The following is a 27,800-nucleotide window of genomic DNA, read 5'->3' as shown; positions in this document are numbered from 1 at the left end:
TATATATATATATATTTCCCATTTTCATTTTAATGTTATTCTTTTTTTTCTATATACTGTAGCTTAAATGTATTTTTATTTTAGTACTTCAATTTATACATATCTATTTCAGTTAGTTGCTAATTTTTGTTAAAGTTTTTGCATGTACTGTAATATTTCATTTAACTTATTTTATTTTAATTTATTAATTTATAATTTATTTTTCATAGTTTTAGTATTAGTTAACAGGCTCTTACCAGTGCACATGTTTTGGGATTTTTTAAAATCAAAAACTAAAGTCTAACATCCAAGAAATATTTGCCTCAAGGTGTGTGTAAGTCTTCTAAGGAGAAAGTCACACATACTTGATATCACATGAACTGTGATGATGATGCTTGCTAGTAGGTCTTGCTATTACACCGTCTGATGGAACGCTGAATAATTCATCAGAGAGCCCCCTCAGCGAAGCCTTTACCATGAATCTATGTCATCTGTCTCCACTTTTGCACTTTTTTCTCAAAGTACTCTTCACCTGCTCGGCTGGCAGCAGTAAAGTGACCCTCATGTATCGTTAACCGTCCAGTTCTGACAGGCCGGGGAGAAAAGATGCTCTGTCGAATCCCTTACCTGTCAGGTCTGTTCCCATGAGATTATGACTGGCAGCGAATTGCATTCAAAAGTGAGTAAAGGGTTTTTTCCCTTTCCTTGCTGACTTATAGTGAATATACTATTTATTTTAAATACATTTGACTATTTTTTTATTTTTAAATACATGTTATTAAAGTTTTTTTTTTTCAGTAAAATTTTTTTTTTTAAAGTGGTTTACTAATTCCCTCAGGATAACAATTTGTCTATATAATAATAATAATAATAATAATAATAATAATAATATTTTTGATAATTATTTAATTTAATTTTTCAGTAACTGTTGTTAGTTTCATTCATTTCGTTTTTCATTTATGACATTTGACATTTATTTCAGTTTACAAAAATGTTTTGTAATGAGTTGTTTCATGAAAATAACACTGGACATTGCTCATGACAAAAACTAGAATATGAGAAATTATTCTGAAAATGAGAATGAACTAGGGGTGGAACGGTTCAACTTACAGTTCGGTTTGTATGACGGTTTTAGAGTCACGGTTCGGTATGTGCTATGTTTAGGCAAAAAATATATTGTCAAATAAAAATAAAGAAAATAAGAATAATCTGTCTAACTACAACCAACAGCACAAATATATACAATAGAGTAAAGATACAAATAAAATAAACAGTGATTTTCAGTTTTTTTTTTTAGGTAGGTCTAACATTAGTTTTTAGGTACAGAAATTAAATAAAGTAATGAAATGTAAAACAGCATTGCATATTTGGCTGTATAAATTAAATATTAATCTTTATTAAAGTTACAAAAGCTATTCAATCAAGAGCAGTGAGTGATTTCTTTGTTGTTGCTGTTTGATTAATATTAAGAAAGTGCTGTCACTTTAAGAGAATGCACTGATCCAGTGCACTGATACAGTACGTTCAGCCGGTTATGTCTGTTATAGGATACTTACCAAGACTGGCATTTTGACATAATTTTTGTGTGAATTTGTCCATTTAAACACAATACTTCAGAGAGAGCTTAATATTTGTGCGCGTTCTGAGGTGCGGGTTTGCGCGCTTCTGATGAGCGCACGCACAAATCTTCTCACAGCGCGCGCGAGCTCGTGTCCTCTGGCTCTTAAATGTTTAAACTGGCAAAGCTTAAATGAGTTTAATTTAAACACAGATATCAACGTGTGCTGTTCAGGTCTCACCTGTTCGCGCGTGCTATCAGCACCCGGGTGATGACGGAATAAATGACTGCTCATATTCCAGCATACGGCAGTCGCATTGAACAAGAGTGAATGGTTTGTCCACGGTTTTTTTTTCATCGCTGTTGTTGTAATCATGTATTGGGAAGCCAGAATGTGCATCCATCAACAGAAACATACATTAGCTTAACCTGTTTGTTTTACGTGTTATTTATAGCAAACCATATCACAGATGCGTTGTCAGATTCAAGTTGAATGGCGGTCCTAGCGCGTGCCGAACCATGTGTGGAGAACCGTTACGTTTTTTTTCCGCGAACCGTTCCACCCCACAATGAACTATATTTCTCCCAAAACAGTTGGCATCCACTTTTGACATTTTCACCCTTAAGCCTCTTGACTTGTCTCAATGGTAATGCTAGAAAATTATTATTTAAAAAAAAATCAATTTTAAAATCTAACCTATATTTCACTAACAATTAAAGTTTAGAAAAGCCTGCATTATTTCATTGCCCAGTGATATCAGCTGAGAAGAAAGTTATTTCTGCATTATTTCATTGCCCAGTGATATCAGCTGAGAAGAAAGTTATTTCAAAGGTGGAGCAAGTTATTACATTTTGATGAAAAATTACAAAAACAAACATTGTTTTTTTCCCTTTGCAATAACATGTACTGATGAATCATACATAGTAAGTTTCAGCATCCCACCCCTTACCTGCCCCTCTGCCACCAAACACACACTCTTGTACTGAGTAAATCAATTATTCAGCTCACTCTCTGAGAGCATGTGCACTATTCAAGGCCAAAAAACAAGTAGAGACACTCTCCTCTCAAAAGTGCGGCCTTGTCTCGAAAGGGTGATTGTGAAACCGAGCCAGCAATCTAACCATCACAGCTTGAAAGAGCTTCAGAGTTCATACAGGAACCTATTAATGAATTATGACTGGCATGTTTTATATGACTTCAGAATTAAGACAAAACACGGAGCAGGCTGGCCTAGTATTTTACTAAAAACAAAAGCCTGTACAAAAGAAAACGTCAAAATAATAAATGGGTGGGGATAATTTGTTGCACAAAAGGCTTAGCTCATGAATATTAATTAGTTTATCCACAAATAATTTTAAATGACTTAAACATTTTTAAATAAATGTATAATTTGTGTAAAGTAAATAAAACTAATAAATAAATAAGAAATGTAGATGCTTCCTCTGTATTAGATACATCCCAGCTATTTAAAGGGGTCATATGATGCGATTTCAAGTTTCCTTTCTCTTTGGAGTGTTACAAGCTGTTCGTGAATAGATAAGATCCCTAAAGTTGCAAAGACTAAAGTCTCAAACCTAAAGAGATATTCTTTATAAAAGTTAAGACTCGTCCACGCCCTCCTAAAACGCCCCGTTCAAACACGCCCCCACATGTCTATGTCACGATGTGGGAAGATTTGCATAACACCGCCCAAATGTTCACGCAAAGAAAGAAGGCATAACTTTATTGTTGCTGCCGCCGCCATGTTGTGAAGACGCTGTGTGTTTCGTTGCAAAGCGAAAATACTTTTTGACCTTCCAAAAGAGGACATGACTAGAAATCAGTGGTTATGTTGTATTTACAACACTGTTCAACCCAAATATTCAGATGTGTGCAGCGCATTTTATGGAGGACTGTTTCCTGATCCTGGTAGAGTAGCCTACAATGCCGGCTGTTCTGACTCACAGACTGTAAGTACGTTTTCATAGTTAAAGAATTTGCCACTGACGATTCAAACGTGAGTTTTAAGCAGTGTAGAGTAGCGCTTGTTGTTTGTTGTTTCTCCGATCACAAATGCAGACATGGTTTTATGTGTGCGCGGCACAAAGAAACGCAACGCGTAAAAAGACAGTATAAGTCATTATAATCCGTAATTATGTCCCCACTGGATGCAACAAATGCCTCGTTTATAATGGATTTTATTGGTTTTGTCTTGTCGCGCTGGGACACGGCATCATAGTATGGTAAGGGTGTAACATTTCCGTCACACGCTTGAGGTATTCGGCCAATCACAACGCACTGGATATCTGGCCAATCAGAGCACACCTCGCTTTTCAGACCAATGAGCTTTGTAAAAATCGACGCGTTTCAGAAAGGCGGGGCATAGAGGAGAAACAAAAATGTACAGTATGTAGTATGTTTTTTTTAACCTTAAACCGCATAAACGCATTTCATTACACCAAATACACAAAATAATGTTCTTTTTAGCAACATCATATGACCCCTTTAATAAAGTTGTGGGGACAAAATTGACCATTGCTAAAACTGGCTGGGAAATCCCCATTATAAATGATGCTTTTGTATCCTGATTTCTAAAATGTTTAATAAAAATACCAAACCCTCCTCGGTCCACATGGCACAGCCCATCTATCTAAGAAAAATCCAGAGCATATTAGATAAATGCAAAAACTGCTCTACAATTGGTAAAATGGAAATAACTCTTGTGTGGGCTCAGAAAGAGAGATGCACATTGATCTTTAAGTCTCTGTTGGAGTGGCCTGGTTTGTTTGATCTCTCCTACGCAGTCTCTGCCTTTCTGTCTCCGGTTCACAACGTTTTCACTGCAAAGTGCTTTTGTTTGCACTGTGTTTGAGACTATTTGTTTTGTCAAATTGTTTTATTTGTTATGAGTTTTTTTGTAAGAGTGGCCCCTGTCATGATACATGGGTTGAATGTAAAGAAACAAAGCTGTTGGTTTGGCAGTGGGATGCTGAGCATGGTTCCCCCAGCACATAATTTCTACTGATCTATGTGTTCATATAAGAAAAAAGTTAAATCTGTCACAGAGATAAGAAATAAGAAGTTGCTCAAGACTTAAGGCGCTACTGTTCACTTGAAGCAAACAGACTTAAAAAAAAACAAAAAAACACCTGAGATGTTTAATAAGCAAAACGGGGATTTATATTGACTTATGAGAGAATGTGAAAACATAATTTATATTCATATATTCAAGTTTCAGAGAAACTTAAAAACTTCTTCCTGCAAAAAGAAATTTTCTTAATCAGTATTTTTGTCGTTTTCCAGTATACACAATGAATAAAAAAATAAATAAATAAATCCTGAAAACCCCAAAATGTGTTGTATGTAATGTTTGGACTGTACTAAAGCATAAAACTACCATAAGGTTTGCAGACATTTAGGAAACATGCTAAGTTGGCATAGTTGTATCTCTGAAAAACAATGTTACAGCCAGTCATTTTACTTTGAAATGAGCGTTCTGTGTCAGAATGTCTGTTTTTGTTTTGATCTGTGTGATTCCACCCACTGCCAATTTACCCAACAGTATTTCGACACCCGGGTTGCCCGGTGGTGGAAAACACAGCGTATTACAGCCATGGAAGCCAGCAAACCAATTGGGTCAGAGATTGCAGATTCTACCCAACCTAAAAAGCCTCGACAACCATCTAAAAAGCTCTATGACCAGAGGCATATTAAAACATGGATAAATCAACTTACAGTGTAAGGCTTGTCGCCCTCCATTTTCAGTTGTACTCGTTCCTGTTGTGTGTCCTTAATCTGGCAACTCGCATAAGCGTGGAGTCAGAGGAGGAAAAACGCTTTCCGATATTTTGAATTTGGACTGCAGTTCCCATTTCAACCGCTAGCTGAAAATATTACATTCTGCACCTTTAAGGGATAGTTCACCCAAAAATTAAAATGACCCCATGATTCACTCACCCATGGTGGCCAAAATTATTTTACAAATATTTTGCTGTAGTGTGTCAGTAGGAAATATCAGTTAACATTTCCAAACATTCATTTTGCCATTAATTGTAATAATCCAGTGAGATTTTTGTTTGCACAAGGAGTCTGACAACAGCCAGTGCTCCACACAGAGATCTGATCTCATCGTCATCCAATCTGTCTGGTGACATGAAGAAACAGAACAAACTGAGACAGACTAAATCCAGAAGAACTGTGGCAACATCTACAAGATGCTTCAAGAAAGCTACAGTACTGTTAAAAGTTTTAGGCACATCATAGAATGCTGTCAAAAATAATGCCATAAATAGATTTTCTTTATCAATTAACATTTGGTGTGACCATCCTTTGTGTTTAAAGCAGCTTTTGCCCTAGGTCCACTTGCACATAGTTTTTCAGGTAGCTTTACAGGTAGGTTTCTTGAAGCATCTTTGAGATGTAGCCACAGTTCTTCTGGAGTTAGTCTGTCTCAGTTTGTTCTGTTTCTTCATGTCATTCCAGACAGACTGGATGATGATTTTTTGAGAAATTATAGAATATAAAATATTTCAATTTTTTTGTTTTACTGTTTTTGCTGTACTTTGGAGCAAATAAATGCAGGCTTGGTAAGCAGAAGAGACATCTTTAAAAACATAAAAAATCTTACTACTATATACTGCTTTTTTAAAGTTCTGTCATTATTTACTCACCCTCATGTCGTTCAAAACCCGTAAGACCTTTGTTCATCTTCGGAACACAAATTAAGATATTTTTTTATGAAATCCGAGAGCTCTCTGACACTGAAATGTTCCCAGGCCCAGAAATGTAGCAAGGACATCGATAAAATAGTCCATGTGACATCAGTGATTCAACCGTAATTTTACGCAGCTACGTGAATACTTTTTGTGCGCAAAGAGAACAAAAATAATGACTTTATTCAACAGTTTTACAGACTCCTCTAAATCACATCATTATCGAGAGTACCACAACACATGCGCATTTCTGTTCTACATCTGCAGCATCACGGGCATGCATTATTTACATGCTTAACTGCTCTCAATAATGGCGGAAGACGTGATTTCGTGACATCAGTGATTCAACCGTAATTTTACGCAGCTACGTGAATACTTTTTGTGCGCAAAGAGAACAAAAATAATGACTTTATTCAACAGTTTTACAGACTCCTCTAAATCACATCATTATCGAGAGTACCACAACACATGCGCATTTCTGTTCTACGTCTGCAGCATCACGCGCATGCATTATTTACATGCTTAACTGCTCTCAATAATGGCGGAAGACGTGATTTGGAGGAGAAGAATTGATGAAAAAAGTTATTTTTGTTTTCTTTGCACACAAAAAGTATTCTCGCAGTTTCGTAAAATTACAGTTGAACCACTGATATCACATGGACTGTTTTACCAATGTCCTCCTTACTACGTTTGTGGGCCTCTCGGATTTCATCAAAAATATCTTAATTTGTGTTTCGAAGAGGAACGAAGATCTTACGGGTTTGTAATGACTTGAGGGAGAGTAATTCATGACAGAGTTTAGATTTTTGGATGAACTAGCACTTTAATGAGATTATTTAGAATTTGGATCTCAGTAGGTGATGCTGTGACATCTCTCCACAGGTGAGTGATGGCAGCCTGACGATTGTTTCCATCAGCCGTGAGGACAGGGGAGCGTACACATGCCGAGCGTACAGCGAGCAGGGAGAGGTCATCCATACCACACGCCTACTCGTCCAAGGTAACACAATAACTACCCTAAACTGTTTCTACAGGACTTTATTGTTTGCTATTAACTGAATGACATCACTGTCATGTTGTTGAAGTACTGTGTGTTGTGTTTGAACAGTCCTCTGTGTGTTTGTGTCTATGTATGTGTGTACAGTCATGCTTGCAAAGCATGCTGTAGAGCTACAGAGATAATTGGATTCCATATGTTGGCTGTCTGGTACAGTATAAAGCAGTAATGGGTTCACTGTCAGAGAGATTTTTCACCATAGTGCTGCCAAAGAAGCTTTTTCCTGTTGGGATACCTAATCTGTTCTGCGTCTGCTGCTTTTAGCATGCCATGTTAGCATGTAACCCAATAACGTAATGGATGTATAACTTATATTGTCTATTTGTTAACATTTTTTTGTGTGTTAATTAAAAAAAATGTAACCAAAGCTCAGCTCCGTGGCTGTGGCCTACCCATAATCATAAATATACTTTACTTGGAGAGATTTTTCTACAAATATAAGAGCTGTCAAAAGATTACAATTAGATTTCAGTGCAATAGTGTTCTTTATTCACCTTTTTCACACTTCTAGACAACAATAAAGCACTCCTTCCTATTTTTGTCCCATCAAATCAGTATCAAACTCAGTGCAGTCATAAAATGGCATTCCTTTTTTTCTAAAACCGCTTCTTTTGAATTTCTTTTTCACCCACTGTATTAAATGGTTTAAAAGTGAATCATTGTAATAGTAGCCATTTAATTCTAACTATAATGCTAAACTATATCCTGTATAATAACACAATCAACACTGATTTGGTGTTGATGAAGGGTATGGAAGCCTGTTTCTGCCACAGTTAAATTAAAAATTATAATAATTTCTATAATTCATGATAATGAGAAACGTTCTCATAATAATGACTTGACATTTCACAATAATGAGAAACTTTTTTATAATAATGAGAAACTTTTTCACAATAAAGAGAAACTTTCTTGTTATAATGACTTAACTCATAGTAATAATAATAAACATTAATCATGAGAAAGTTCCCATTATTATGAGATGTTAAACATTAATTATAAGTTTCCAATTATTATTATGATACTATGCCTTAATCATGAGAAAGTTTATCATTATTTTGTGATTTCATGATAAAGATTCTTATTATTTAGAGATACACTGCATTATATAAATGAGACTTCTATGAGCGTAACACCTTTGGTCACTTCACGTTGATCATGTGGTATGTTCCCGTTTGAGTAGGTGGTTCTTTACCAGAATAAGAATTGTGGACCAGACCGAGAATGACCGGAAACTCTAGGGACAATAAATGAGTGAAAGAATTTCCATTTTTAATGAAAGACCTTCACTTAACAAAAAGAAAAAGTTTTCTGTTAGCTTAAATAAAAATCAACTGCAGAGACATAAAAGAGCCAAGTTGCATAAACACGGTTTTGTAGACACGTTGACTGTCTAGCGAGTTTGTTTTTGTACTGTAATGTGTGTGTGCTGTCGAGCAGGACGGAGAGCATCTGTAGAGTCCGTGCCTGCACGGGGAGCTCTCTGCAGGCTTTCTCCACAGAAGAGCCCTCTCTTTACACTGGCACTGCCAACTGAAGCGATGCCCACAGTGGGCGGTAGAGTGAGATCTGTGGGTAGGCTGCTGGGTAGAATTCTTATCATCTTGGCCAATGATATTCAGATGAGACGGCTGATCCAAATATGTATGGTACAGCTGAGTGGTACCTTAAACCTATATTAACTCATTCAGTATGATATCATTCGGTATTCAGTATGTACACCACTGTAAATGAGGTATTGATCTGTTGAAAAGACTTTTATTAAATCTTTTCTCCGATATTGTTGTTTTTAACCTTGAAGAGGACCGAGATTGCTATATGCCGCAATAGAATGTGACACATCCTGATATGTAATGCTGATTTATTATGTGTCTCTTTTCTATTTCAGGACCCCCGTTTATTGTCTCACCGCCAGAGAACATAACCGTAAACATATCCCAGGATGCATTCTTCACTTGTCAGGCTGAGGCGTATCCTGGCAACCTAACGTACACCTGGTTCTGGGAGGAAGATAACGTCTTCTTCAAGAAGTAAAGTTATGATCGGGTTCATTACTGTACCATACCCCCACTGTCCTGTGTCCATGTGGAGTTTGTCACAGTCCATGTAGTTTCGTCATCATCATTGAGGCATCAGTGAGTTTTAGGGACTATGGCCATTGTGATACTGTTTTAGGCTTTGGTTAAACATCTTTTAAACCTATGTGTTGTGACATTTTCGTAGAAAACTGAAGGTGCACAAAGTGCAACTAAATATGCCACCACTACTGATATTCTGTACACATCCGTTCAATAGTTTGGCATCAGTTAGATTTTAAATTTTTTATAGATATTTTGTTAGATATTTTATAGATAATATAATAATACAAAAAAGGTAAATGTTGTTCTTTTGAAAGAATCCTGAAAAAAATTGTATCACGGTTTACACAGAAATGTTAAGCAGCATTGTTTGCATCTTGTAATTCTAACTTTTTGAAATTCTGCGTTTATATCTCACAATTAATTTTTTTTGTTTCCACCACAGAATAAAAAAATAAAAAAGGTGTTGGTGAGAATTGTGAGATATAAACCCAGAACTGCAATAAAAAACATAAGAGATAAAAAAAGTCATTTTTTTATATATATTTTTAAATTCCGTGACAGAAATAAGATTCCTTAGAAAACAGCTCTTTTAAATTCTAAAACCAGGGCTGAATGTATTTGATCAAAAATCTTACTGACCCCAAATATTTGAATGGTAATGTTCATCTATTGATAAACAGATGCATTTTCATTTAAATGTATTTTTAATGAGTTGTCAGTCAAAAAAAGATTCAATAGTGCCAAGCGCCGATCCCCTACAATTGCAAATAGAATTGCCAAAAAAACGCTGAAATTTTACCTGGGGAATTTGGTTTTGTGAAGTTTTAACTTTAAAAAAAGTGTTTCAATGAAAGTTGTGTTCAATGTGTTTATCACTTGTGTTTACATTGTGTGCATGTGTCAGTGTCATTACACTTGTTTGGAGGTTCACACACCTCAGATACTGTCTCATTTGTGTCTCGTTTGCCCTGTGTGAACGTTCTGATGAACTGAAATACTTTGATGCCTTATAAGTGACTAAATGGGAATGTTAGAAAGCAACTCCTCACCTGAAGACCAATTGATTTCATTTGACTTTAGCAATAGCATGATAGTCTAGTAAGCATAAAAACACAGAGCACACAAAAATATGACATAAAACAGTGTGTCCTTTATAGTAACCTTGAATAGGAAAGGGCACAAAATGTGTGCCCACCATCATCACGATAAATGACAAACGCCGCTTAACTATAGACCCTCTCAGGTTCACGCTTCTCCTTCTCTCCCCCATGAAAAGAATATCTAGCGACATGGTGCTTGTGTCATCATACGCTCCACTAGCACTGATTAGAAGTAGTAGTGCCCTAAGCCATCCAAGACGCCCTCATGCGTGGCCTGTACACTGTGTAGAAAAAGGATATTATTATTTTTTTCTTTCTAATAGAGGCTCTGTGCAGCAGGACAGATGGAAGCACAGGGTAGAATAGAGGCCACGCAGGCATTTTGTCCACTGGAGCGGTTTTTTTTCTCTGATCTCTGCCTCGGACACTCCATCTGTTCTTGTTGAAAGAGTAGACTGTAATTCAGAAGGCTTTGAATAGTGCTTTATTCTCTGGCTTTAAATTAGTTTACGTAGGGCATACATATTTATAGGGATAGCTTTGAAAAAAAAATGTCAGTATTTACAAACTTTCATGTTGTTTCAGTAAGTGGAATATTAAAAGATTTTGTTCACTACCATTCAAAGGTTTGTGGTTGGTAAGATTATTTTTAATGTATTACTGTAGATGTCTCTTATGCTCACCAAGGTTGTGTTTTATTTTATGTAAAATAACAAACATTGGAAAGTTGGAAATGTCAACAGAACAGCATTTAATTGAAATTTTATAAAATTATAAATCTCTTTACTGTAATTTTTCATCAATTTAATGTGTCCTTGCTGAATAAAAGTATTAATTTCTTTAAAAAAAAATCTTACTGACCTCAAACTTTTGAACGGTAGTGTATGTTGTAGTGTAGACTGTTGGAATCATCAATACTATTGATGCTAAATCTTTGTCAATCTTTCTTTCTCTCTCTCCAGTGATCTAAAGCGCAGAGTGAGTATTCTGATCGACGGTTCGCTCATCATCTCCCAGGTGAAACCTGAGGATGCTGGGAAATACACCTGCAGCCCGAGTAACAGCCTTGGGCGCCCACCTTCTGCATCAGCGTACCTGACAGTGCATTGTGAGTCAGTCTGCTGATACACAACTAGAGACACTAAATCTTTGTCTTTCATCTGAAAACATTTGTCCTTTTCTGATGCCCCTAAAAATTCTCACTGCATTGTACAGTGCAGATGCTGAACTACAACTGCAGTATGCGAGAAACCACCAGAATAGAATCCTTTTGGTATTTTTACTTCTTTTCCAAGTATCCTGCTGATCATACAGTGGAGCTGAAAAATCCGAAAAGCATACTGATGATCATGTTATCCAGCATGATTTAAGATGGATCCAAAACATCTTGTGCTTATAAAACTAAGAACATCTGACCTTTTATGCACGCAGTCAGTGTCACAAATGTGCTTATATTTGATTAGTGACCTGGTAAGCATAATGAAGTAATCTTCCAAATTGTTATAAATAAATAATTGAATCAATAAACCAATAAATAAATTGTTAAATTAAAGAATAAAGTAATCATTATGTCATACATTTTCCACCAATTTGTTGTGAATTAATGAATAAATGTAAAAAATAAATCAAATAAATTGATGAAAAAATAAATAAATAATTTAATTAAATTAAACAATAAATTAATGATAATATAAATTTTCTTCCAGTTTGTTATAAATTAAATAAATGCATACATTTACATACATTACAAATTAGACTTTTTATTCCCAGATTTTCAGTCTGGTCTCAGATGTTTAAACACCAATGCAAATACAGTGATATACAGTAAGACTTCCTGATATACACTGCTGTTCAAAAGTTTGGGATCGGTAAGATTTTTAATGTTTTTTAAAGAAGTTTCTTATGCTCACCAAGGCTGTTTTTTTCTGTATTTTAATCAAATAAATACAGCCTTGATGAACTTAAGAGACTCCATTAAAAAAACATTAAAAATCTTTCTGATCCCAAACTTTTGAATGGCAGTGTAGGTGATTTCCTGAACTTACACTGAATGGCCTGTATTACTTTTGATACAATGACAACCTTTCACTGTAACAAATTATTTTTAAATAAAGCAGTAATTCCCAATTGCCTATTATATTACGTAATATCATACAGTACATGACATAATAGAGGAGGAATTCTCCTTCATCCTGAATCTGTGACATTGGTCTCCCTGGATTGAGTGTGAAAATTAAGTAACAACCTTCACCAGCAGATTCTGCCTTTTCATCACTTTTTCACATTGAGATCATGCATGCAGAATAACGGTGGCATAACAGTGCTCTTTTGTAATTGATGAAAGGTTTACTTTAGTCTCCCGGCATATTCCGTCTCAATACATGGGCACGAGGGCGTATTAGCTTCAACTACCGCTGTTGGGCAGGCTGACGCTTTCTATTTGCAGCTGAGAGATTGGAATGGCCTTCTGTCCCCGGAGTCTGGAGCTGAATTGAAACAGTGACCTTGAGTCAGTAAGCTAGCAGATCACTCAGTCATGGCTCACATCCTCCACGCCAATAGACTGATGCAAAGAACATGGGTTTTCTATACGTTGTTAAAAAAAACACCAGCAAAACCCAAACATGTTGCATTTGCAGTAAATGGTGACAGGAATGAATGCTGCAGAAGTGGCTGTGGTATCCAAGGCAACAGACATCTCAGATTCCCTCGCTCGGAGGAAGCCTGTGTCAGACCAGCTTGGCTCGGGTTGAATTGGCGGAAAGGGATTACATCATAGCAGAATTCCCAGACTGCAGGAATTTTCACCTGTCCTCTGAAACAGTCTCACGTAGTCTGGCCGCCCATGTGTGTAGCGAGTAGAGGCGCAGAGAAAGTGTATTTGACAGTAAGTGAGAAAAAAGGAGGGGGGATGTAAAAGGATGACATCATCCTGTGTAGAAACCCTCTTCTCTGCAGTGACATCACCTGCAGACACTCAGGCTGGAAGCGTGGGCGATGGCGGCCCCGTTGGATGGCTGATGGCATTGCAGGTCTGCTCCGTGCATCAAGATTGCCTAATTTTTCTTCTTCCTTTTCGTTAGCAGTCCTGTGCTTCGTCCTCACGACTGACTTTTCTTCTGTTCTTTTCTCCACTCTGGTCCACTCCCCCCATCGTCCCGTCCCTCAGCTCCACTTGTGCTAAAAATAGACCCTGGCACTTTGCTAAGCGTTAAGATGGAGCAGTGTATTTCTTCAAAGTGTTCGTTTCAGAGCGCCGCTCCCTCTCGTTCTCCAGCATGCTGCGGTTGGCTGGTGTCTTCACTAATGAGAGACTGTGATTTATGAGTCACACGCAACTGAATCTCTTTTACAGCATTATTGATAGTCTTCGCTTTAGATGTTGTTTATGCAATATAAAGAATGGAAAAGTTATCAGAAATAATACTGTTATTTATGCTTTGTGGCACAAAGGAATTAAAGGGATAGTTCACACTAAATTAGTTACTCACCCTCATGTCGTCCCAAACCTGTAAGAACTTTGTTCATCTTCAGAACACAAATTAAGATATTTTTGATGAAATCTGAGAGCTTTCTGACCCTGCATAGACAGCAGCACAACTGATACGTTCAAGGCCCAGAAAGGTAGTAAGGATATCGTTAAAATAGTCCAAGCTCCCAGAATACTTTTTGTGCACAAAGATAACAAAAATAACGACTTTATTCAACAATTTCTTCGCTGCACGTTCATGACAGTACCACAACGCATGCTTGTGCATTCCTCTGCTTGTAATCAAGGTGCAGCGCATGCATCGTGGTACTCTTGTGAATGCGCTGAACAGACTGACACAGAGGAGAAGAAATTGTTGAATAAAGTCATTATTTTGTTTTCATTGCACACAGAAAGTATTCCTGTTCCTTCTTAATATTATGGTTGAACCACTTATGTCACATGGACTACTTTAATTATGTCCTTACTACCTTTCTGGGCCTTGAAAGTGTCAGTTACATTGCACTCTAAGCAGGGTCAGAAAGCTCTCTGATTTCATCAGAATATCTTAATTTGTGTTCTGAAGATGAACGAAGGTCTTATGGGTTTGGAACGACATGAGGGTGAGTAATTAATGACAGAATTTTCATTTTTGGGTGAACTATACCTTTAATAGTAGCATTTCAAAACCTTTGGTTGGTTTTAGAAGATACCATATATGTTTCCTTCATTTCCTGTGATATTGCACAATTCTGTACATGCATTTGATTGACCAAATAATGTGTTTGTTATGCATGGTGTGTTTATTTGTTATATTTATGTATTAATTTCTCATTCAAAAGTTTGGGGTTGGTTATTAGCTTATGCTCACCAAGACTGCATTTATTTGATCAAAAGTACAGTTAAAAGTAATATTATGAAATATTATTAACATTTAAAATAACGATATAACTGTCTATTTTCATGTATTTTAAAATGTAATTTATTCCTTTGATGGCAAAGCTGAATACTCACATGATGAATGAATATGCTGATTTGGTGATCAAGAAACAATTGTGCTGCATAATATTTTAGTGGAAACTGTGATACTGTTTTTAAAAAAATATTTTGATGGAAAAAAAGTAAATTCAAAACAACAGCATTCATTTGAAAGATTTTCAAATAGAATAAAAAAAACAATTCTTTTTTGATTATTTCAATGCATCCTTGTTGAATAAAAATATTTTTTTCCCCCCCCAAAAAAATCTTACAGACCCCAAACTTTTAAATGATGAGTCAAATTAAGACTCTAGTTCTACAGTAAAATAAATATTGTAGTCAAAAAATATGTGCATAGTTATCTCTAAAACTTGAAATTGTTTTATATCATCAGACATGGTGTTTCCTTAGCTCTCGCAATTAAAATCAGCCCACAACACCTTACCATTGTCTTTTTAACTGCCTATGTTGTGGAGAGTTTTGCATGGGCAAACACAACTCACATTTTCTGTAGAAAGTATAAAAATGTAGTTTGAAAATGTAGTTGTGTTTCCAAGGCACTTACTGTGCTGTACTACGATTAGCTGAGTAATAGTCTCAATGTGAGCTTGTTCAGACCTTTTTGTCTGATTTCAGACTCTCACTTCTGTGATGTGAGAGCAAAAAGTTCTTTATTAGTGTACTTCTCCATCAGTAGTTGACTCATTCAGAGGATTTGTACTAAATGTTCCAGACTAATGACTCGGAGAGACATCCGGAACAAACTCCTCTCATCTGTCTGACAGTTTAACAATGCACAAAACCGTACATGTCTAATATATTAAATATCTATACATCTCAACATTTATGCTGTATTTTTATTTTCTACTATTATTGTGTCCCATAGACCCTGCCCGTGTGGTAAACATGCCGCCCCTTATTTATGTGGCCATCGGACTGCCGGGGTACATCCGCTGCCCGGTGGATGCCAACCCGCCTGTCACTTCAGTGAAGTGGAAAAAAGACGGCCTGCCTCTGCGGATAGAGAAGGTGAGTCCAGCTGGACAATGATCTCAGTGTTTTCACAGATGCTGTTTCATTCACAGTTCACACTGATCTCATAGTCTCACACAGACAAAGATCACTGGCTCCTCTTCAACTATAAAACCAATTTATGAAGAATCATGTGACTAAAATATATTAAAATAGAAAAGTAATTAATTAAATTATAATAGTATTTTTAAATAAAAAATTAGTTTTTGTGGGCAAAAGACTAAAAAACAAACATCTTACCACAAACTTTTAAATGGTAGTGTACAAAATCATTCGTTCAATTCGTTCAGTAGAGAATCAAACGTTGTCATGCACTACTGTTTGAGATACAGGAAACGATTTCCCTGATTGTATGTGTGCTGCGGTTTCTCTCTGTTGCAGTACCCTGGCTGGAGCCAAATGGAAGATGGGAGCATTCGAGTGTCTGAGGTGACAGAGGACTCTCTCGGCACCTACACCTGCGTGCCTTACAACAGCCTCGGTACAATGGGACAGTCCCCTCCCGCCCCTCTGGTGCTAAAGGTAAAGAATGAAACTTGTAGGTTTTATTCATTCTTCCTTTTCCTTATTTACCTTTTTGATAATATCTTCTATTTGCATCAATATAACATGGTGTTTGGCATTGGATAGGACCCACCCAAATTTCTGGTGGTTCCTGGAGGGGAGTACAGGCAGGAGGCTGGTCGAGAGCTGGTCATCCCCTGTGAGGCAGAAGGAGATCCATTCCCCAACATTACATGGAGAAAGGTAACCTGCATCCTTAAGAATCCTTAAGTAGGAATTCTGTATCATTGTCAACCCAACTGAAGTGTTTGCTAGAACTGTTTTCTTTTATTGGAGAAGGTAGGGAAGCCCAGCAGAAGCAAGCACAACGTCCAACCGAGAGGCAGCTTACAGTTCAAATCTCTCAGCAAGGAGGACCACGGGGAGTGGGAGTGTGTCGCCTCCAATGTCGCCACGAGTATCACTGCCAGCACGCACCTCCTAGTAATCGGTAGGAGGCGTTGAGACAAATGGCGCTACTTCATGATGCACAAACACGACTTGCGATAAAATGTTTTTTCCATACAGTGATGAATTTTGATAATATTAGATTAAAGAGTGTTATTTTCGTTAAAAGTGCACAAAAATGTTAGATTATATTTTGCAGGACAACAGTGGTCTTTGTCTCTGGGTTCTAGGAGTAACCCTAACATATCAGGGAATTTTTTTAAAGTTATGGAAATTACTATATTGAGTATATATTTTTCTAGTTCTACTCTGATGTAAAATACTTTTTGGCTAATTATTATTTCTGTGCTCCAGTGTTATTTTAGTATATTAGTATATATTTCTTAGTTTTTTTAATACTATTATAAATATTTTGAATTACCTGTTATTTTTTATATTTTCAGTTAATTTTTAGCATGAGTTTTAGTAATTTGGTTATGTACTTATGTAATTTTTATTCGTTTTTTAATTTTTTCTATTTAATTTCAAATGTTTTTTTTGTTTTTCGGTGACCGGGAGGTGACATGTTCGGTTCACTTAGTTTTGTCATGGCCACGACATAATAACTCGTGGGAACGTGATAATTTTGTCGAGGTAACGACATCCATATGTTGTGTCCATAGCCTCGAGATGCTATGTTGAGGGAACGACATCCATTTCTCGTGGCCACGACTTCTTATGTTGAGGGAACGACATATTTTTCTCCTGGCCACGAGTTTAATGCGTAAACAAACCTGCGTGACCATAGCAACTCGGGTTTATCAAAAATGGATAAAACATTTTTATTAACATTAAACATTTAATTTAATATTTGTATATTTATATTATTGTTATTATTACATTAACTTATTAGGGCTATATTTTTATATTTATTGTTATACTGTATATGCTTATTTCCCCTTTCAATTTGTGTATCGCTTTACCTAGTTAACGTTTTGTATAATTATGCTAGTATTTGCTAGCCTACCATATATTTTGCAAATAAATGCCTGACAGTTATGCCAATAAAGTTTTAACTTTATGATTGTATTTATGCCCATGTGTAATGATAAATGAGCGTGTTCTGTTTTCATTTACAAATTAAACAACGTGAATGATTAATTCCTCAACGAAACACTATAGTATTTATTATGGCCTGTTAATTAGCCGAAATAAAATTAAATATATGTTAAATTTAAACTGCATTCCAGCAAAAATTCCAGTCAGCATAATCAAAGCTTTATTGGCATGTCGAGCATTTACAGTAGGCTATTATTTACAAAAGTATTCAGAACGTTAAGTAAAGAGATCGAAATGAATGGAAAAATGAATATAAATGAACATAAAAATATAACTAATAATAATAATAATAATATACAAATATTATGGGGGAAAGACGATCAGTTAATAGAATTAAAAGACTGTAGGATGGATAAAAAAAAATTCTTGTAGGCCTATTTTATATTATGCAATTTATGTAACATTTATTCATGATAAAATTCATTTGAATGCTGACTATCACACGTAATACAGTCCGGTAGCCAAGGCCTATGGTTAATACAATAATTTAATAATGTAATAATTTCTATAATAAATAATATAATAATTTCTTAATTAATAATTTCCCTCAGCATAGCATCTCGAGGCCACGACATAATATCATGCTCCCTCGAGTTAATAAGACTTTCCCATAAAAATTAATATCTCGAGGCCACGACATATTATCACGTTCCCACAAGTTATTATGTCGTGGCCATGACAAAACTAAGTGAACCGAACATGTCACCTCACGGTCACCATACTAAATTGTCTAAATCAAAAACATTTAAAAAAATCTTTATCCAGTATATCAAACAAAAAGGAAAAATCATCGGTTGAAAACTGTGGGTACCATGTAGACTTTATAATGATATCTGTCAGTTAATGTTTTACCCTATTCACAGACTAGGTATTTCTCATTTATGATTAAAGAGTATTTCTCATTTATGATCAAAGCATTGTGAAAAAATTAAGAAAATTAAGCAGGTTTTCTGAGAAAAAGTTAGTTGTGATCTCCCTAATCATCTAATCAAGTACTGTATATTAATGAAGCTCATTCTAGGGTACTGATTTGACTGGTGTCTTCATTTCATGTTGTCACTTTAATACCACATACTTGCCAAAAGTATCAATTTTTGTGTATAGATTACTTGCTTTAATACTTTGAAATATATTCATATTCATAAGATTATCACTTACACTCTAATCTTATAGGATATAGCTTATAAATTCAATAGAGGAAAGTAGCGCAAATGCTATAACGTTCTGTCTCTTTCTATTAGTGGCTAGTGCAGCTGTAAACAAACACTGCCAGCTTAGTCCTTATATTGCTGCCCGCTTGTATTGGCATGCACACCATGCTATTGGGCTGTTTGTATTTGTTTGACTGCAGTGAAACTGCAGAATAACTGACCTTAGTTAAAGAAACTTTCTGATTAGCAGCCAAGCAGCAGCTGCTAGGCTAAACTGTTAGCTATTCAATGAGTTCCTCTCAAAAAGCTTTCTGTACAAAAGGCCTTTGGTAGGTTGGGTCTCTGAGAGGATATTATATGCTGTGAGCGAACTTCTAGAAATGGTTCAGTGTCTTAGTATAGAGGGATTTTTCTCAAAAGCATCCCCACAGGCTAACAGTAAGCTGTTGAATAAGAGATAAAGGATAAATGATGCACACAGAGTCTGTTTGTTTGTGTTAGCGCAAGTGTTTGTGTTAAGACAAGTGAGCTAATCGCTCTGACCGAGGGCTTTTTACAGACATTTTAGGGAAATAAAATATGTGTGGCCTTAGCTTTTGTGTACAAGTGTGTGTTTATATTGAGTGTGACACGAGTTGTCCTCCTCCCACAGGCACAAGCCCACACGCCCCCGCCAAAGTCCACGTTTCGGTCTCGACGACCTCGGCCAACATCTCGTGGGAACCCTGTTACGACGGAGGCTTTGAGCAGACATTCTCAGTCTGGTATGGCCATGTGTGAGTCATCCCAGCATGCTTTGCTTTCTGCTTCTTTTCCTAACTGTTGACCTGAGCTCTGCCGCTGCTGTGAGGCTGCTACGTCTGCGGGCAATGGGTGGGATGGGGCAAAACCTTTCCCCATAGGGGTGAGATGACCAGCAGGGCCCTCCAATCTTGAGTCGGACACACTGTTAATATTAATGTCAGTGCAGCTATATAGTTATGGGCATGATATCATGGTCAGGACTCTATATATGGCATATAATTAATAAAATACAGTCTAGTTTGATGTAAGTCTTGTTCATAACTTCCAAACAACTTCATACCGGAATGTCTTGAGCAAAGATAATCATTCTGTGATTAATCCAGACCCACTGAGTTTTTTTTGTTCTTTGAGTAGTTAGCTAGCATGTTGGCCATGATAATTTTGCTCATAACGATAGGAATGGAATGATCAGGCAGCAAAATCCCTCCACGGAGTCGTTATGAGTCGAGCTGCATGCAGAGTTTTGCTGTTGTGTGCAGTTCGACTGCTTTTTAAACACTTAAAATAATGACATTTATGAGATTTAGAAGAAAGAAGTCTGCTGTTGAGTCTGGCGTGCCATCGGTTGTAATATTTGTTATGGAAAACACATGTATGTTAGGGTAAGTTTTTTTTATTATTATTATTGTTATAGTTTAATGTCAAGAACCCCTTTACTAAAATATAAAGGCAGCTCTATATTTTTATTTATACATTCATGCACACAGACCTGTTCATACTGTGAGAAAAATTATAGTGTTGTTCACCCCAAAATTAGTTGTCATCATTTAATTTTTTTTATTTTAAAACATTCTATTTAGCTTTCATTTATTTTTAATTTTTAATTTAAGTTTGAGTCATTTTAGTACTTATTTCAGTTAGCTGCCAAGGGAACATAAGTTATTTTTTAAAAAGAAATGTAAGTTTTTCTGGTAGAATTTATTTTATTTCAACTTGATTTAAATGATCAAAAACTATTTTTAATCATTTTAGTTTTTGCTAACATATGTTAACATACATTAACACTGTGGCATTTACTCACCCTCATGTCCTTCCAAACCTGTATGACTTATTTTCTTCGGTGTAACAGAACAGAAGCATATTTTCTTTCTTCTGTGGATATTTTAAAAATCTCAGTTTTTATGCATATAATGGAGTGACATGAGTGCAAGTAAATGAGGACAAAATTTTCATGGAAGCACGTTGTAGATATTAATCCTGATAATATAGAAAACATCAAATGACATTTCTAAAGAATGTTTAGAAGTACAGTAGAACTCAGATGTGAACCTGTAGTTTGTACTGTACATACAGTACAGTATTGTGCAGTGCAGTATGACGCCCTGAGAGATTCTGATGATTCTTATGCATGAAAAGTATGTATTAATGTAAAGACTTTGTCTTGTGCCTCCTCACAGTTCAGTGCTAAACAGATTTTGATATTTTAACCGTATGCAGAAAACCAACTATTGCAAGTAAGTATTTACTGTATCATAATTTTAAAAGTTTTCATTACTTGCTTCGGTAAGGTGACATCCAGGGTTTAAAGAAGTGCTCCTGAGGTACTTTTGTTAGTGACTTGATCCATAACGGCAAACTCTTGCTTCTGGCTTAATCAGCAGCACATCCGTCTCCTCTGCCTCTCTTCATCTCTCTGCTGCCCATGCCAGCGCTTCTGCATCCCTGTGATTCTGCTCCCTGTGTGGCACTGTCCTCTACGATATTCACCCGGAATATCAGCATTCTATAGCTTTCTGTGCTCCTGACCCTATAGAATGGCACATGCTTCGCAATAGCCTTTGTATGTTTGCTTTGGTGGGTACGACAAGAACATTTCAATTGTATATCTTTAAAGCTGTGTCTTTGCTAGCGATACTTGGAACTTACTCATTTTAGAACATATTTCTGCAATGTCACACCAGGTAACAGATGGCAGCAGTGTTTTATGGGAATGTAGCATGAACAGGTTTAGCCCGTTGCGAGCCCTGGAGACAGATTTCACTCCTTTTTGAGCTATTAATAGTCATGAAATTTAGTTTAGAGTTTAGAGACACACATGGCTGTTATATGGAGAAAAATAGAAGAAAGTGTAAGGATTATATGACCTGGGAAAGGAATGTTTATATATAGGACTGTATACAGTACATACACTACCCTTCAAATATTTTCCGGTTGGTAAGGTTTTTTTCTTTTATTTTGTTTTTAAAAGAGAAGTCTCTTATGCTCACCAAGAATGCATTTATTTTATGAAATATAAAGTATAAAAGAAAAAAAGTGAAATGTAAAAATAACTGTTTATTTTTAATACATTTCAAAATAAAATGCACTCCTGTGATGTCAAAGCTGAATTTTCATCAGCCATTACTTTATGCTTCAGTGTCACATGATCCTTCAGAAATAATTTTAATACGCTGATTATGTACTTAATAAACAATGTTGAAAGCGGTTGTGCTGCATAATATTTCTGTGGCTTAATATTTCAGGATTCTTTGATGAATAGAAAGTTCAAAAGAACAGCATTTATTTGAAACAGAAATATTTTGTAACAATATAAGTCTTTACTCTCACTTTTAATGCAGCTTTTCCTGAATAAAATTATTAATTTAATAAAAAAAATACCGACCACAATCTTTTGAACTGTAGTGTTTAAATATATGTACTGTATGTTAAATCAGCATTATGCGCCTACATTGCGGCTGCAGTAAGGTACCTAATTATTATCTTTCTTAGTGCTTGTTTAAGTATTTTTGCAACTTGCAACTTTAACTGAACTGAGGAATCACGGCACATATTATTATATTAATATATATATTTTTTTGTTGTTGTTTTACATATTCTTCATGCTAAGGGTGAATAAAAAATAACATAAAAAATGTTGCTTCAGATTGAATATGTTGCTTCAGACTAAAAAACTGACATGAATTCTTACCCGGCTGTTAACTCATCAAGAAATGAGATGTATCGTATTTATTTCCAAGTATGTGGCGCAGATCGGAATTAGTTTCAATGTTATTTTTGCTGTTCACATTGTCATCCAAGACAGATCTGTGTCTCATATAAGGGAACCGTGTCTGTATGTCACACTCAGCATTTCTTCACAGTCTATACTGTCTACTAACTTGAGCCCTTCCACTAACACAGCAGTCCCCACATGCAAAAGCTAAAGAAGAATAGAAGCCCCATGGAGGATGAAAGCATGTTAATCCTCACCCAAGGGCCAGACCTTCCTCACTGTTCTGCTTCCGACTTCTTCTTAGATCATCATTATCCGCTGGCCTGATGTGTCCTGTGCCAAGAGCTGACTAAAGGTGTCATTTGAAACATTGGACAGTGTGACTCATGCTTTAAAGGTTGTGTATGAATGGCCTTTAAAGGTGACCCACGTGAGCTCAACAGCTCCCGTCAGCCTCATTGACGCAGATAGTTGGCGTATTCCTGCTACTTCCTGTGCATTGCAGGAGAGGTGGCGAGCGACCGCTGAGATGCTGTGAATAACACACATCTCAAGAGCCTGTGAACTCTCAAGCTATAAGGGCATGAAGGAAGTGATCAATTAGACTTCAATGGAATATTATGACTCACCAATAGGAACGGGGTGAATGACGTATACACCTGATTCCTTACTATTTTCTTTTTGAAAGTCTTGTGCAGTATAGGCATATTCCTAACACAGTGTAATTTCAATATCTCAAAGGATGCCTTGTGTTTAGCACAGCAATCTGTGAGAGAGATGACATTTTGAACGTTTTGGTTCTTGCATTAAGATGATATAACTATACTATATATATATATTATTACATAAAATATTTAAACATTTGTTTTAAGAAAATTAATTTTATATATTTTATATTTATGGAAGCCTGTTTCCGCCACTGAATAAAAAATAAATAATGTAATTGCGACTTTTTATCTCACAATTCAGACTTTTTTCTCGCAATTACAAGTTTATGTCTCGCAAATTCATTTATTCTCAGAATGACGTGATACAAACACACATTTCTGAGAGTCAGAATTATGAGATATTAACTTGCAATTTTTAAGGTATTGCGGGATATAATTCTGACTTTTTTCTCACTAATGTGACATATCTCGCAATTCTGACTTTTTTCTCACAAATGCAGTTTGAATCTCGCCATTCTGACTTCAGAATTGCATGATATAAGCTCACAACTTTGAGTTATAAAGTCAGAATAGTGAGATAAAAAGTCACAATTCTGAGAACATATCACTCTTTTTTCACCTCAGAATTGGACTTTATAACTTATAACTGCAGGTCTATATCACGTAATTCTGAGAAAAAGTCAGAATTACGAATTTATAGTATGCAACTCTGAGAAAAAAAATCTGAATTGCGAGATGTAAACTCGTAATTGTGAGGAAAAAAAAACAGAATTGTGAGATAAAAAGTCGCAATTACCATTTTTTTTAATTCAGTGGCAGGAACGGGCTTCCATACATTTCTAATGTTATAAATTAACAAATATATATATTTATATATATATTTATTTATTATATTAGTTTGTATATTATACGTATTATTTATTTCGTTCTTGTTTAGGTATTCAGCGTTTTTAACATATATTCTTATTTTTATGATGGATTTTCATATTTTAAGACTGATAGTTTGAGTAGTAAGATAGATAGTTAAAAACAAAAACACCCATGTCAGTTTCAGTTTTGTCACAGATTCACACTTTATAGTTTATGGTGAACAAAGACACCATGTATGCTTTGTCCGTCCTTGGAGAGGCGGTTTATTTTAAATAAAATATAAATATATAATAAATGGAGGAAATAAAGTGTCATGAGGATGATAATACTGTACTGAAGGGGGGCATGCATGGTGTCCTTGTGTTGCTTGCGTACAATGAAGGTCGAAGAAATTCAGCTTGAATTTAGTCGGGACGTCCGGTGGGAGTCATTTCATGCATGCCAAGGGCAGCAGTTTATCAGAATGAAGCATGCTGGCTGTAGGTGCAGCTACACAAAGTTTTGAGCATGCAAAACTACTTGGATATGTGCAACAGAACATGATGTGACAGTCCAGGGCTTCTGTAGTTAAACGTCTGTAAAAGATCTGTAGTCTGTAAAAAATCACTACTCCACTTATCCACAACATTGTAGCCTTTCTGGTGGTTTCTATAAGGAGATGTATTGTCCATAAGACTCATTTCAAGCCATAGGTCTTTCTCAAGAGATCCAGGGGAAAGAGCTGTAGGCCGTACAAGGCACACTGAAGATCTATGAGGATATTTTTGTAAAGATCAGCGGTTGAAAACGCATTCTTCAGAATTTCCTCTGGGAAACCGTGAGACAGTTTTTGTGTTATTGTATATCACTGAGCACTCACACTGAGCCAAACAAGCTGTCTTTTTACGTCTAGCTGCAGGCAGTGCTCTCATCAGTATTGTGAGCGACATGGCAATCATTATCGGAGCATACGCACATGTATGCTTGTGCTGTGCTGAACTCTCTCCATCTGTGCATGTGACTCCTCCTGCAGGGTGAAGAGGGAGCAGTTAGGACCGCATGACTGGCTGTCCATGCCTGTGCCCAGCGGGCAACACTGGCTCCTTGTGCAAGGCCTGGAGCCCGAGACGGCCTACCAATTCAGCGTCCTGGCCCAGAACAAGCTGGGGACGGGCCCGTTCAGCGAGGTCGTCACTGTGAACACACTAGGTTGGCCACCTGCACTACAACTTACAAAGACAAGATCTTCTCTGCTTGACAGAAATGCATTTTATAGTAAGGATGGGAATGGCAGAATTTAAGGATAACAGTATTTTGATTCCTGTTATAATGGTTTTTTAGTACTTTTGAATAAGCTCCAAATACATGATCGTAACTATATTAGACTATATTATATATTTTATTTACAGAAATATTGAAATTATGGCTGATAGTGATAAGCTGATCATTTTAATTGTATTGTCTTCTAAATGGATATTAGTATTACAAATACTATGAAATAGTATTAAAATACTATTTTGTCTAAATAAATTGGAAAGAACACACTAAAAACTGAAACCTAGTCATTTTAAATGCTACAAGTGAATTTAGGCATCATAAATGTATATGTAAATATTTATAATGTATATGTTTATTTTGAATTTTTTTTAATTTAAAATGTACATTTAACATTCAAATTATTAGTGTTTTTAGGATTTTCTTGAACTGAGCATTAGATACCAATAAATAATCAAGTATCCAAAATTGGAATATAGTGATTAAAAGAAATTGTAATATAATAATAATAATAATAATAATAAATTATATGATACTGTAATACTAGCGAATGTATCACTTATATATCACTACAGGTCAGATGTTTGGGGTCAGCAAACATCTGAACTGTAGTTTCAGATGTTTTTTTGTTTTTGTTCAATTTATACTATACCATTTATACTATAGAAATTAATACTTTTATTCAACAAAGATGAATCAAGTTAACCAAAAGTGAACATAGAGCAGTACTTTTTTAGTATAACTGAGATACAGTTATAGTTTTTATTAAAATTGTAATAATTTTATTAATTTCAATTTTAGGTCAAGTTTTAATAATTTTGTTGCGTTTTTGTTGTTGTTGTAATTTTTTTTATTTATTCTTTTATTCATACTATACTATTTATGCCATAAAATTAATACTTTTATTCAGCAAAGATGAATCAAGTTAGCCAAAAGTGTCCCTAAAGCAGTATTATTTTAGTATAGCTGAGATACTATTATCGTTTTTATTATAGTTATAGTTATAGTTAATTTAGTAATAGTTAATTCTGTTGTGTGTTATTTGTCATTTTTTAGTATTTTTTTCTATGTGTATGTATATAACTTTTTTAGTTTTAGTAATTTTAGTACATTCAGTTTTTTATATATTTTATTATTTAATTTATTCAGTTAACATTTATTTTTATTATATAAATGAAAATATTTTTAGGGTTTTAATTTCTGTTTCAATTTTAGTTAACTATAATAACCCTGCTGTAAAGACATTTATAATGTCAAAAAATATATGTCAAATAAATGCTGCTCTTTTTGATCTTAAAAAAAAAATTAACTATTTCAGTGACTGTATAATTAGTCTAGTTGTGTACAAATGTTTCAATGTCTCAAACCACAGAAAATTCAAATCAAAAAATAAATATTGTCCAAAGAAAGTATGTTAAATTTTGGAAGAAGACTTTGGACTTTGTGGAAGAATTCTCTTACGCTCACCAAGACTGCATTTATTTATAACAGTAATATTATGAAATAGTATTACAATTTAAATTAACTGCTCTATTTTAATATATTTCTGTGATGGCAAAGCTATAGCTGAAGACTGCAGACATTACTTCAGCATCACATGATCCTTCAGAAATCATACTAATATGCTGATTTCTTATTATTATCAATGTTGAAAACAGTTGTGCTGCCTAATAATTTTGTTTGTTTGTTTGTTTGTTTATTAGTTTTATGGCACATTTAAAAACAACTCATGCTGACCAAAGTGCTTTCCAGTCAATCAACATATAAAACAGAATAACCAAAACTAAGACAGCAAGAACATAAGAGACATAACAATGACATAAACAAAACCTCCAGTGATTGACAGTCGCCTCTGAATGATTGAATTTACTAAATAGATAGTTTATACGCTGCAGTCAGAATTCAATCACTACTTGAAGTCAAAATAAACACGAGGGTGACATTCACAAAGCTAAAATCAGACCATTTTGTTTTTGCTTCAAATTTCGAAATTATACAATCGAATTTCAATCTAAATAACATGTATTTAGCATCTTTGTTTGGATCGTGATTTAAATGGAAAAAGCACAGCCAAAGCCTTAGTGTGTTTATATGAAGAGATTTATTTTATTTGTATTATTTAATTATTT

General features: G+C 35.4%; 1 protein-coding gene across 1 annotated transcript in view; it reads left to right on the top strand.

Moving 5' to 3' along the window:
- igsf9bb (immunoglobulin superfamily, member 9Bb) overlaps positions 1–27,800 on the top strand; it is a 108,305-nt gene that overhangs the window by 60,125 nt on the left and 20,380 nt on the right. Inside the window, exons 5-13 of the mRNA XM_016296048.1 lie at positions 7,112–7,229; positions 9,172–9,313; positions 11,427–11,572; positions 15,798–15,940; positions 16,325–16,465; positions 16,574–16,690; positions 16,787–16,937; positions 19,796–19,919; positions 25,430–25,605. Of these exons, the coding sequence (XP_016151534.1) occupies positions 7,112–7,229; positions 9,172–9,313; positions 11,427–11,572; positions 15,798–15,940; positions 16,325–16,465; positions 16,574–16,690; positions 16,787–16,937; positions 19,796–19,919; positions 25,430–25,605 (1,258 nt within the window). The remainder of the gene's footprint in view (positions 1–7,111; positions 7,230–9,171; positions 9,314–11,426; positions 11,573–15,797; positions 15,941–16,324; positions 16,466–16,573; positions 16,691–16,786; positions 16,938–19,795; positions 19,920–25,429; positions 25,606–27,800) is intronic.

The sequence above is a fragment of the Sinocyclocheilus grahami genome, unplaced genomic scaffold (genome assembly GCF_001515645.1).
Source record: "Sinocyclocheilus grahami isolate Dianchi unplaced genomic scaffold, SAMN03320097.WGS_v1.1 scaffold344.1, whole genome shotgun sequence".
NCBI classification, from domain to species: Eukaryota; Metazoa; Chordata; class Actinopteri; order Cypriniformes; family Cyprinidae; genus Sinocyclocheilus; species Sinocyclocheilus grahami.
Note: the sequence above shows the minus strand (reverse complement) of the source record. Positions and strands in the feature narration are given on the sequence as shown.